The 12,582-nt window shown below is 47.3% G+C and overlaps 1 protein-coding gene across 4 annotated transcripts in view; it reads right to left on the bottom strand.

The window, feature by feature from the left end:
• Positions 1–3,153: 3,153 nt before the first annotated feature.
• Brpf3 (bromodomain and PHD finger containing 3) overlaps positions 3,154–12,582 on the bottom strand; it is a 30,935-nt gene continuing 21,506 nt past the window's right edge. The window contains exons 10-12 of one of the 4 annotated variants that reach the window (XM_015487631.2): positions 11,054–11,151; positions 7,302–7,456; positions 3,154–5,513 (exon numbers count right to left, since the gene is read on the bottom strand). In XM_015487631.2, coding sequence (XP_015343117.1) covers positions 5,330–5,513; positions 7,302–7,456; positions 11,054–11,151 — 437 coding nt within the window. In that variant the 3' untranslated portion in view covers positions 3,154–5,329. Of the gene's footprint in view, positions 5,514–7,301; positions 7,457–11,053; positions 11,152–12,582 lie in introns of those variants that run through there. The other 3 variants (XM_015487632.2, XR_007348418.1, XR_007348419.1) reach the window with 3 other exon arrangements.

The following is a 12,582-nucleotide window of genomic DNA, read 5'->3' as shown; positions in this document are numbered from 1 at the left end:
CAACGACAGGCAGTGTCTGGGGTGTATAGTTTTAGTAGAAGCCCAGTGAGGAGGAGGCGTTTGTGGGCAGAGGAGGCTGGGAGGCTCGAATCCTAGTCATACGGAGTATGACTAAGTACAAGAAACTAAAACACATGCTCACCTAGAGAAAACAAGAGACTCTCAGGAATCATGTTAAAATGGTTATTTCTGAGGATAGTTCTTACTTTCTCCTTAGCACTTTCTTTTTTTTTTTTTCCTGTCCACTCCAATTACCAGCTGAGGCCCTTGAAGGGGAAGGGCAAACAGGACACCCCAAGTGCCAAGATGGAGCCAGTTCCCTGTTGCTCTGGCCCAGCACACACACACCTCCCTGGCCCCTGCAGTCATTTAGAAACTTCTACCCCTTGTTTTAAAGAAACTATTCCCTGCTCTTGACTCCGGTAAAGGCCAGATTGGCTGCAGTTGGCAGGACCAGAGATGCGCATGATTGATGCTTGTCCACAGGCATTGATGGAGGCCTGCAGCCCCGGGGCTCATGAAGGCCTCACTGTCCATGTCCCCCTCAGCACCCTCTTGCATAGCCCGGCAGTCAAGGCTGAGCCAAGCCAGGTCAGGCAAGCCCTTCTGAGAGGCAAACTCACGCTCAAGTGGTAAGGCCAACAGTGACGGAAGTGGCCAAGCCAACCATGTTTGTTGTTGTTTTTTTCTTTTAATATTTTTTTTCGTTGTCAATAGAACTTTATTTTTTTATATGTGGTGCTGAGAATCAAACCCAGGGCCTCACACATGCTAGGCAAGTGCTCCACCACTGAGCCACAATCTCAGCCCCCGAACCCCACCATGGTTTTTTGGCAAATGCTTTTAGTGATATTTTAATTTTTTGATTTTTTTCCGTACCAGGGATTGAACCCAGGGAGTTTTACCACTGAGCTACATTCCCCAGTCCTTTTTATTTTTTGAGACAGGGTGCTCAGGGTCTCACTAAGTTGCTGAGGCTGGCCTTGAACTTGCAGTCCTCCTGCCCCAGCAGCCCAAGTCGCTGGGGTTACAGGTGTAGGTGTGCACCATCACGCCCGGCTTCATGGTGTTTTTAAACTTCTTAGGAAAACAGGATTCTCTGTTCCAAGTCAGACCTCCCCTGCTGCATGCTCCAAGGTTTAAACACCGTGTTAGACTTGAGTCCATGAAGTCCAATCACACCATGAACAGAACTTACTAAGGACATGTTTGTTCCCCTGGAAGGCTCTGAGGCGTGGGTCTGCGGAGTAGGTGGTGCTGGGTTCTGGGCTCTGCTCCGGCACCGCCTTTTCTTGCCTTGTGATGCTGAGCACACCTGGCCGTCTTCCCCCCATCCCCACCTGTGGGATGATCCCTAGGGCTTGCCAATTCTCCACAGGGACCCCTGGGGACCAGGGCCCTCTGAGGGTGCTGTCTCCATCCTCTCCCTGCCTTCTATACACACATGGGACTTTCCTCAAGTCTTTTGTCACCTCCTCTTTCCTTGGCCGTTCTGCTAACTGCCCACCTCCTCGTCATCTATTCCTTTTCTTGAACTCCAGGTCCAACTCCCACTTGCATACTAGAGGTTTTTCTCAGAAGCTCCATAGGCAACAAAATGCACCCTCCAACTTCCCAGGCTCCCTGATCCCCACAGTTAACCAGCAACCCTGTCTCAAACACCTGTTTCTTTTCCTTTCTGATCATCTCTTCCCTGTTCAAGTCCTTAGTGGATGCTGCCACTTTCTGTGTACTGATGCCTTGCCCTGGGGGTCCTCCACTACACCAGTCTCAGAGAGGCTCAGAGATGTTGACTGTCATGCTTGAGGTCACACAGCCAGTGAGTGACAGGGTTTTTAAGCCTGATGCACTGCCTCACCACCTTATTGGCTTCCAGTCAAAAGGGGTTTTAGTCAGTCACTAGTCAGTATATGCACAATTCCTTCCTTAGCCAGGACAAGTTGCTTCATCTATCTTTAGGTGTGCCTATTAAATCCCACCCACTTGGCCATTTTTCCTTATTTCTAAAATATTTTATAGGCTTCATAATTTCATTACACTATTTCATAATTCAAAATTCAATTCATAAATAAGAACTTTTTGACAATTTTTCAAGGCTTGAATTGCTTATTTCTTCTGAAAGTTTTCATTATTCTCCAACCAAAAAAGTCTCCCAAACTTCTCCAGGCTTCTGGGACTCTGGTACTGGCCTCGTTCAGAGATTTCTGTGATGTCTTATCATCAGGTTGTGAGAACCTTGAGACCCAGGCTCTTTGCAACACAAGGATCATCAGCACAAAGGAGGAACCTCTTTAGTGTTAAGCTGAACTGACTTTCACACATTAGTAACCTCAATATCAAGAATGTCACAGGCCTGGGTAGAAGATAGTCAGGAGACCCATGTCCTCTGCCACACTAGACAGGCACAGGAGCTGGGCAGGCCCAGAGAGGCGGTGGGATGGGAAAAGCTATTTGAGGCCCAACAACCAAGCAGTTTGTTCCTGGGAATCCTCCTGCTGCTTCCGTTCTTCTCAATGCCCTTTCCAGAAAGGCTGAGGCCACAACCACCAAGAATGGGGAGCATGGAATACAAGAGGCCACCTTGAAATGCCGTGGAGCCCACGGGGCGCTCTGGCCAGATCCTCCTCCCAGGACTCTGCCACCATTCCTTAGCTCGTGGACCTTGGTCAAGCCTTTCACTCCTGCTGGCCTTGTTCCTTGTTTCTGTGAATTGGGGGCAAGGTAGGTTCAAGGATCCCTTCCAAATCTAAGAAGAGCTGGGCTCTGCCTGGTCAGCTGCCCATCTATAGAACAGACCAGCAATAATGGCAAAAGGAGAGAGCGTCTTAAAACTCTTGAGGTGCTGTGGGTGTCCGGATGGCCACTCCTCCCACTGAAGAGGAGCAGAGCTCCTACAGGAACATGGCCACAGAGAATCTGAGGTATAGGAAGGTGGGCTGGCCTTTTCGTGGCTCCCAGGTGGCACTATCTGGGAGGGAAACAAGGTCAGCACCCATCTTCATGCCTACCCAAAGGTTCAAGAGACAGAGCTCTCTCCAGCCAGGGGCCTGCAACAGCCAGACAACCCCCATTCTTAAGGGCTCTGGCCTTCTGAGGAGCAACTGAGTAGGTCTTAGGAAGAGGGGCCCCCACTGACCACATCAAACACAGCAATTGCTGCCCATTAGAACATTTATTTCTCAGAGAGAAAATAAGTTTCCGACAGTCATATTATAGTAGGTAAAATTAACTTTTGTATTCTTTACAGGCATAGATTTCCTCTGTTTATTACCTCTCTTATACCATCTGTTATAAACAATTCTAGAAAGCAAATAAAGTCACTTTCTACAATAAATAGAGCATCATGTGCTTCACAGCAGACGCGACAGAGACACACAGGCCCCATGCCACAGCAGGATCTGAGCCGTTTCGCGTTCTAAAAGAGCATTTTTAAAAATGAGACTCAGAGAGAGACTGAAGGATTCAGAGGTTGAAAAATAGACTAAGAAAAGAAAGTGCTAGGGGAAGAGAAGAGAGAGACAGACATGGAGTGGGGGAGTGGGGAGAGAGCTCCAAGATCTTACAACACAGGTTTAGACAAAGGTCACAGAGTCCACAGTTGACCAACTACCCGGGGAGAGGGGACGCGTAGGCTCCTTTAAATAAACCACACTGTGTGGCCACACAATGGAGGACTCCAGTAATGGACAGTATAGGCCTGAATAATTTAGAACAGTATTTTACAATTATATACACCATGTCCTTCCCTAGCCATATGCTGAATTGTTTTTTGTTTTTTTGTTTTTATTGTACAAAATCCAAAATCCCATCCTTTATGTTATTGAGTTTAGTTGGTTCCCTTTTAAACTCTGGCTCATGTCCCAAATGTATAAGAAGTCAGTGTGTGGTTGGCTGTGTTTTTAAAAAGTTGAGTGTGTACAAATGGCAGTGATCTCCCCAGTGACTTTGTTTTGTCCAAAACTCCCCTATGAAAAATTTAAAACAATTAAAAAGAACGTCAAGTTAAAAATCAACATGGCGGTCAGTGGCCTGCAAGCTGGCCTGCGACTTTGGTGCTTAAGAGGAGGAAAAAAGAAATGTCCAGAGAACAAACATAGAAGCCTCTGAAAGCTGCGTTGGTTTGTCAGTCAGCATTCCCCATTCACAGTTTTGTATTGTTTTTTCCCTTCCATTTTTTGGGAAGGTGGTGGAGAGGAGGTTAAAGAGAAAGAGGGAAGGAGACAGGGGATGAAATTCAAGGGCTATGTTCCCTGGTTTGGGAGGAGGGAGCAGCAGAGCCATGGGGCAGAACCATGGGGCAGAGTGCAGGCAGGGGGATGTGCGAGGGCAGCGCCATGCTGTCCACGGTGGTGGAGAGCTTTAAGGCTGCAGTTACAGAACAAAAAAGCCCATGAGAGGGGAGGAGGGAGAGGGCACACCCAGCTGATGGGCACCGCTCCATCCCAACTGCCCATGGCATCTCAGGGGACAGATGGATACTCTCACAATCAGCCTGGTCTGCTGATAGGGGCCCACTCCAGCCTGGGCCCATGACACAGCAAGACAGGGAGAGGGCAAGAGGGCCACTTCATCCTGGGGCATGCTCAGATGGCCAGGCTCAGCCCTATTAGCAGCAGCAGAGGTCAGTGGGATGGGGAGGTGTGCTGGTGGGTGGGGTTCTCACGGGTGGGCTGGCCCCTGCCTGGATCCTGAGGGGCCTGGCAGAGACATCCACCCAGCATAGCAGCCGGCCAGGAAGGGAATGAGACTTTAAAGAAAAAGACAAGTTTGGTGATGTTTCTGTCAGTTTGGCACAAGAGAGAAAGGAAGGAAAGGAACAGGGAAAGAGGGTGAAGACAAGATAGGTTGAGAATGGGTTGGCGAGGGGGAGAAGGGGAGCTCGGTGGGATTCCCCAAGGGACCCTGGCGCATCCACAGCATCTCTGGGATCAGTGTCAGAACCTTGCCTGCCCTGAGGTGTAGTTAGCTGGGAAGGGGCTGGAGGAGCCAGGCAGCCCCTTGAGAAGGAGCCTAGCACCTCTCGCCTTCTGGGCCAGGTCCATCTCCTTGTTGGGCCCAAGCCCCACAGCTGTTTCTACTTCTAAGTGGTTCTTCAGTGGAATAGCCCTGATGGACCTCAGGTGGGAGTTTTTGGCACACAGCAGGCCCTCCAGGGAAACCATGTTATTGGTCAAAACTGAGGCCTTGCCCTAAGTGAGGACACAGTCCAATCCCTGGCCTGCCATGAGTGGGAACTGCCGGCCATACATCTGGCTGGGCAGAAGAGGCTTCTCTGTGCCCCATGGGACGGAGGCAGGCAGGGCAGCCAGAAGCAAACCCAGCCTCATCCTTACAGGTAGCTGGAGGTGACGAAGGAGTGGGGTCCCCGGACTCGGCTCAGGTGGATCATTGCACGGTCATAGGCCACCTGCACTGACTTGCGGATGCTGGTCTTGCGGCCTTCCAGCATCTTGAGTTTGTCCACAGTATCTTCTACACCCAAGGGAAGAACTTTGTCCCTTGGAAGCCACTGCCTGAAATACAAGCACAGTTAAAAAGCTGGACTGTAATGGGTCCAGGGGCTCCTCTAGGCCCACTTGCCCAGAACAGGCAAGGCTGGAGAGAGGTTACAGGGCAGAGTAGGTTAGATTGGTACAAATTCATGCAAGAGCCACCAAGAACCAGGTGGGACAGGGCAGCAAGTATGCAGGGGTGGGGAGGAGGGCATAGGATCTGTTTGGCAGCCAGGTCCTTCCCTGGGCCCTCACTCTGCTCTGAGGGTTGTCAGGGCCCTAGAGCCATTAGAGGCCCATCTGCTGTCCCAGAGGGCAGGCTGAGTGACCCTGGAGGACTTTGATCCTCACATGCTTTGGGGAATTAGGAAGTTATGGCTAGGAAATGGAGCTGTGGTTAGGAAGTAGAGGCAATGCCAGGAATTTATGGACCTCCTTGGTGTCTACATTGTGTTTATGTGTGTGTGTGTGTGTGTGTGTGTGTGAGTGTGTGTTATCCCCCTACCCCCATCCCCACTTCCCTAGTTGGATCTAATGTGTGGCTGAGAGCACAGCCTTCAGATCTTGGTTTCTATGTCAGTTCTGGTCAAGGTGTCTTTTATTTTTTGGTACTAGGGATTGAACCCAGGGCACTTAACCACTGAGCCACATCCCCAGTTCTTTTTTTTTGTGTGTGGGGGGGCAGGTACCAAGGTTTGAACTCAGAGGCACTCAACCACTGAGCCACACCCCCAGAACTATTTTGTATTTTATTTAGAGATAGATCTCACTGAGTTTGCTTAGTGCTTAGCTTTTGCTAAGGCTGGTTTTGAACTTACGATTCTCCTGCCTCAGCCTCCTAAGCCATGGGATTACAGGTGTGTGCCACCGCGCTCAGCATTCCCAGTCTTTTTTATATCTTATTTAGAGACAGGGTCTCGCCAAGTTGCTTAGGGCATCACTAAGTTGCCGAAACTGGCTTTGAACTTGCAATCTTCCTGCCTCAGCCCCCGGAGTCACTGGTATTACAGGTGTGAGACAACATGCCCAGCAGGGGTATTGTCTGAGTCTCAGCCTCCTCATATAAAAAAATGAATTGTGAGGGGACTGGGATTTAAATGAGAATAAACGAGATCATGTTTGTAAAGCAATTAGCATAAGAACATGGAGTAAGCACTCAATAAACAGCAGCTATTGCTATCATTATTTTTACCAACCAGTTCCACCTCCTTGTTTTACAAAAGCAGAGGTGACAACACTCTCCTGCTAGTGTTAAGAAGAACCTTAAGGTGTTCATAAACCATGGCAAGTGATTCCCTTGTGGAGGGTTCACATCACCCAGATGTTCTCCAGGATGGAGATGCGTGTTCCCACAGCTGCAGGGAGTGCTGGCAGCCGACAGGCTCTCAGCTGAGTCTCTCTCTCCAGGAACCATCCACCAAGGGAGCTGCCTGGCCCAAGGTCATGCCCTCTCCAGGGACAGCTGGCATTCAGGGACAAATTGGCATGAAGGTACAAAGACACAGTGCCAATTCCCAAGAGCCCTCCCAAGCTCCTCAGAGGATGAGCTGAGGCCTCCATTTCAAGGTTTTTGCACTTTGACTTCTTCCTCTGCCCAGTGCTGTGCCCCTCACCCCACAGCTCTCTCTATAGCCTGCCTCCTAATGCAAAGCTTCACCTCGGAGTGCTTCCCAGAGAGTCCCATCTGTGACCCCCTCAGTTACTACTAATACTAGTAGCCAGTTATCATTAACACAGCAATACAGGACAGCTGCTGGTAGGTAACGCCTCTCCCTTCACCTGATGGCCCCAAGTGGTGCCATCACTCACCAGGTGCGCTTGTTGTCAAAGAAGAGGACAAGGAAGAGCTTCTCTCCAGCCTCTGCCTGTTTCTGCTCTCCCAGCTTCAGCACGTCCAGCGGGGGGACAGGGATGGGGACACCATTGTGCAGGAGACCCTCCCGGGGCATCTTGGGATCGATGATCTGGAGGCAGAAAAGAAAATGGGCACTCAGTGGGGAAGGATAGGTTGAACAGGAACCCCTGGTGCAGGACCAGTTGCCAAAACACCCTATACCTAAGCCATGCAAGGGCTCAGCTCTGCCCACAACTGAGGAATGGAGAGGCCGGTGTCATCCATGACCTGCAACACTTCAAAACAGAAACCATGACTCTGTCTAATCCTCCAGCTCTGCCCAATCAATCCTGATGACAGAACTTGTTTTATGGACTATCAGGCCTTGGAGTTGAAACAAGAAATGGGAAGTTCATGCAGGGATGGTACTGAATGGGGTATCTTTGATGTCCTGACCAGGTAGGTAAACCCCTTCTTCCCAATGTCCTTTACAAGGTAAGAGTAGAGGTCATTTCCCCCCTCAATTTCCCTTTAGAACCTTTGCAATTCACCTCGAATGCTTAAGGGAATTGCCTAGCACCATGGCTACCAAAAAGGCTCAGTATTAGCAAGTAGGACATCCTTTCAGTTCTATGGAAAAGAACCTGGTCACCCAACATCTTTTTTTTTTTTTTTTTGAGGTGCTGGGGATTGAACCCAGGGCGTTATGCATGCAAGGCAAGCACTCTACCAACTGAGCTCTATCCCTAGCCCATCCAATACCTTCTTGCCCAACTATAACCCATCCTGAGGTAAGGGTCAGATACACATCACACTTCCACGATAAAATCAGAAGAGGTTCAGTGTACAGGTAGAAGACTGAGCTTGGAGGGTCAGTGGAGAAGGGAGAATGAGATTGTTGGAAACAAGGACCACTGGAGGAACTAATCCTTGAGGCAGAAGCACCAGAGGTGCAGGGGCTGGGCCTGCCTCGTTCGGGGTTTGTTTCCAGCACCTAGCACCCCTGGCCTAACTCAGAGCAGGTGCACAGCAAAATGCCCGGCAGCGTCAATAAAACAATAATTTTCTAGGCCTATGGAGAACTCTCAAAGTTTCTAAAGCTTCTAATTATTTACACATCATCTCATTTCAATCTCTTGCTGATGCTGGAAGGTCTGAAAAGTGTTACCTGACAGACAAAAAGACCAAGCAAGTAGATGTAGTTGGCTGAAGCCATGGCTGGGACGACAACCAGATACCTGGACAAGGCCTGGGCCTCTGCTGCCAGCAGCCTCCTGCACAGCCCGTTTCCAGAGGAGTGAGCTGATGGTCTCTGCGCACAAAGGCCAGAGAGACTTGGGAACTTATTGAGGAAGCAGTCTTCTCTAGAGACAGAGTAATCTTAATTCCTATACCATGTCCCAGGGGCCTCTTCTTCATAATAAATTGCTCTCATTATTTACCTTTGGGTGTCTGCCAACTTCCCCACATCCCTTTCAAGATAAGCAGCTGAAAGCAGGTGCTCTGTTTAAGAGTTTACTCCAAGGAAGAACCACCTCTACCCCACCCGCCAGCTGTGTAATTTGGTCAAAAGTCTACCTCCCCGCATGAGTCCCTTCTGGAACTGAAGCTAAGGGTCCTAATAAGAACAACTATACAAGCCCTTCTAAGCTTCCTCAATTACCAAAGGAGGCACTGGGGCTACTATGGCATGCTGGTTCCTGAGAATAGATTGTGAAAAACTTTTTGAGGGCAAAAGCAAAGTAGGTAAGCCTGCCATCTGAGAATAGCTTTTATGTCCCAAAATAATAAATAATGGTCCATTCACTCAATGAATGCTATACAGATGTAAAACAAGATGGAAACAAAGCTTGTGATAAAATTTAACATTATACAATAAAGTGTACCTTCTCTATTATCACAACTACAATAAGTAAACAACAAATAAAAGTATATAAAATATTTAAGAGCAACATGTTAGAATGGTGGGGTTTATGTTGCTTTTTTTCTGTTTTCCCAAAACTTCTACATTTTAGCACACTAAAAAAAAAAACAAAAAACAAAAACAAAAACAAAAACACATTTGTATAAAAGACAAGGAATTAAAATAAGATTAAAGTACAATATAATATGCAAATATGTACTGAAATGTGCACAGGAAAAAGACTGGGAAAGCATGCACCAAAATAAAAACACAGGTTGTGTTCAGGTGGTGGCTGAATTTCTTTTTAAACGACTAGTTTGGGACTAGGTCTTTTGCATGTGAGGCTTAAAACAAAAAAACCACCAAACCTGCACAGCCTAAATAAATAATTTCCTTAATGACTTAAGCTGGGAGTGGGGCGGGGGGGGTCCTACAGTCTCACAGCTGGCAGGGCCCTAGCCTTGTGAAATCGGCAGCCCCTGGTCCAATGTGTACAGCTGCGGGACACAGGGTGGATCTTCCCAGCTGCCACTACTAGGAGAGAATGAGGTAGGTAAGGCGGGTTCCCATTATGGCTGCAGCAAACTGTATAACCTCTTTGAGATTCAGTCTCCTTATCTGTCCAAACAGGATTGTGTTCCTGCCCTCTTTATCTTAAGATGCTGTTGTTAGGCTCCAAAGAAGCACAGATAGTAAAGGGCTTGGGGAAGCAAAAGCCCAGAGATGTGTGCATATGAGAGACTAGCAGGTGGCTCCCATCCTGGCTACAGAGCACTCAGGAAGTTTTTGTAAAAATTATCCATGCCTCAGTCTGGGTTTAAGAGAGTCTAATTTGGCGGTTGTAAGGTGGAGTTGACTCAGTGTATGTGCTGTTTTAAAATCCTCCCCACCCCCAAATGATTCTGACACGGCCCAAAGGTTTAGGATCAGTGGTATCTTCCAGAACCAGGTGGACTTTTCCTCCCCAACTGAGAAAGAGCTCTAAGAAATAAGACTCAAGGCAGTAAAAATGGAATTCTTAGCTACTGTACTATGGAAGAAATGGAAATTTTAGCTACTGTTGGTGGAAATATAAACTGGAACTCATTTTCAGGCAACTTGGGAACTTGTACAAGAATTGTACAGACTTTGCCCCAGGAAGGCATTCCTCAGAATTCATTGTAAAGAAATAACAAGGATACACAGAAAAGTAAAGATACAGTGATCTCTATTGCCAACTGTTTATCATGGTGAAAAATTCAAACAATCTAAATGTCCAACTAGGGACTGATTAAAATATGGTACATGAAAACAACTGAAGATGATGCAGTCATTAAAAGTGATGCTGATGAAGAATGTTTAATGGCATAAGAGCTGCATATTCATAGTATGCTTTTTAAGTGAAAGGGAGGTTAAAAACAGTATGCTTTCATATATATGCATATTTATGCATTTAAAAAAAGACTGAGTGAGGTATACACCAATTTATCCCTGAATACAGGACTGTGGATGATTTTGAACTCAATGGCTCAGAACAAGGGCTTTGGCATCACACATTTTGATCCCTGGACTCAAATTCCAACACATATGCATAAGTAAATAAATAAATGCTATCAAAACTCTAAGAACCCTAATTTCTGTCTGCCTATGCTTAACCTATTTCATATGCTCCCAGCTGGAAGTCTTACTGGCCTGCCCTATCCAGGCAGGGGTAAAACTCCGCTCCCCTCTACAGTTAAAGGCACCCTGACTCCCACCACACTCTGCTGGCTTGACCCACTCAGATAAGCCCCCAAGGCAAGGCAACAGGTGGAGGTAGGTGGGTGGTGTCTGGGGCAGACTCACCAAGGCAGGGTAGGAGGGGTAGCCTCGGCACTTGGCCCACACCAGCTCCAGGGGCTCCAGGTCTCCGCGGTCTTCAAAGGGCATCAGGAGGCTTCTGCCTGGGGGTGGGGGAGGGGAGGAGACAGCGCCCGAAGGGGACTTGGAATGGTGCCCCAAAGCCCTGCCTGTGGCCTCCACTTGTCTGGGGCAGCCCAGAAATGAGTCAGCAACATCCCCTCCACCCTTCCTTTACCCTGCCCTTTCCTTAGGAGAAATTCTTAGTGGATCAGGGGTCGGCAAACTAGTTTTACAAACTGCCAAACAGTAAATATCTTAGGTACTTAAGGGCTACATGGTCTCTGTCCCAAGTATTCAACTCTCAGTTGTCCAATGAAAGCTACCACAGATGATCTGTGAGTGAATAAGTGTGGCTGTGTACCAATTTTTGTTCTGGACACTGAAATTTGAATTTCAAGTAATTTTCACATTATAAAATATTCTTCTTTTGATTTTCTTCTTAATAGTTTAAAAATGTAAAAAACCATTCATAGCTCACAAGCCATATAAAAACAGGCAGAAGACTATAGTTTACCGACCTCTGAACTTGAACCCTAGGATGGTTTTCCCAGGGAAACCTGCTTCATCCCCAGGGTCTCAGGGAGAAGGGCAATACCCCAGCTTGGGCAGAAAGAGCCACATATCACTCTCTGGCCCCGCTAAGTAGGGAGTCCTCATGATGGAAGCTTTGAGGGAAAAAGTATCTGGGAAGGACATTGCAGTAAAACCACTTGCAAAGTGAGTTCTTTTCTGACCAGGCCACACTGGGTCATCCAGGTCACCTGGCTGTACAGCACTCAGCAGAGCCAAGTAGGTCTGCAGGTATTTCACATCTGTTTTTATCAGACTTTTCTCTGGGTGTCTGGCCCTAGGCAGGCACCCTATCTCCTCAGCTTACTTCATTCTACACTCAGGCCCCACCTAGCACACATGCTCAGGTGCTTCACAAATGCTTCCAAACACCAGAGAAAGCTCTTTCTCTCCCCATATTTACAAACTGGGAACAAGGAGGCGATTGCACTCAACAAAGGAAAAAGGTCCAAAGCTCAACGTGGCTAATTATATTTCTAAGGAAATACTACACTCTCATTTACGGTTTAAAAAAAAAAAATGTACCCAAATAATGAGGTACTGTTTTGACTCTACTGAATCAACAGTAATAACAATGAAAAGATAAAAGACACTAGGTGAAGAGGCAGTGTGAGCGGGAACTGGTGCAGTGATACACTGCTGATACAACTGCAATTCTTTTAGAATGTAATTTGGGGTTATGTCTCAGGAGCCATTAAAAAAGTATATGAACCATCTGCTCCTTGGCTACTTATTCTAAGAAAAATAACTTTAAAGATGAATAAAAGGATTCTGAACAAAAATGTTCACTACATTATATAATGTTAATGTATAATGTATGTTAAAAGTTGGAGATGTCTAACAATAGACCAGTTCATTATAATGCATTGATTATATTCAATACATTTTACAATAAGAGATAT

This window comes from Marmota marmota, unplaced genomic scaffold (assembly GCF_001458135.2).
Source record: "Marmota marmota marmota unplaced genomic scaffold, marMar, whole genome shotgun sequence".
In the NCBI taxonomy this organism is placed as follows: domain Eukaryota; kingdom Metazoa; phylum Chordata; class Mammalia; order Rodentia; family Sciuridae; genus Marmota; species Marmota marmota.
Note: the sequence above shows the minus strand (reverse complement) of the source record. Positions and strands in the feature narration are given on the sequence as shown.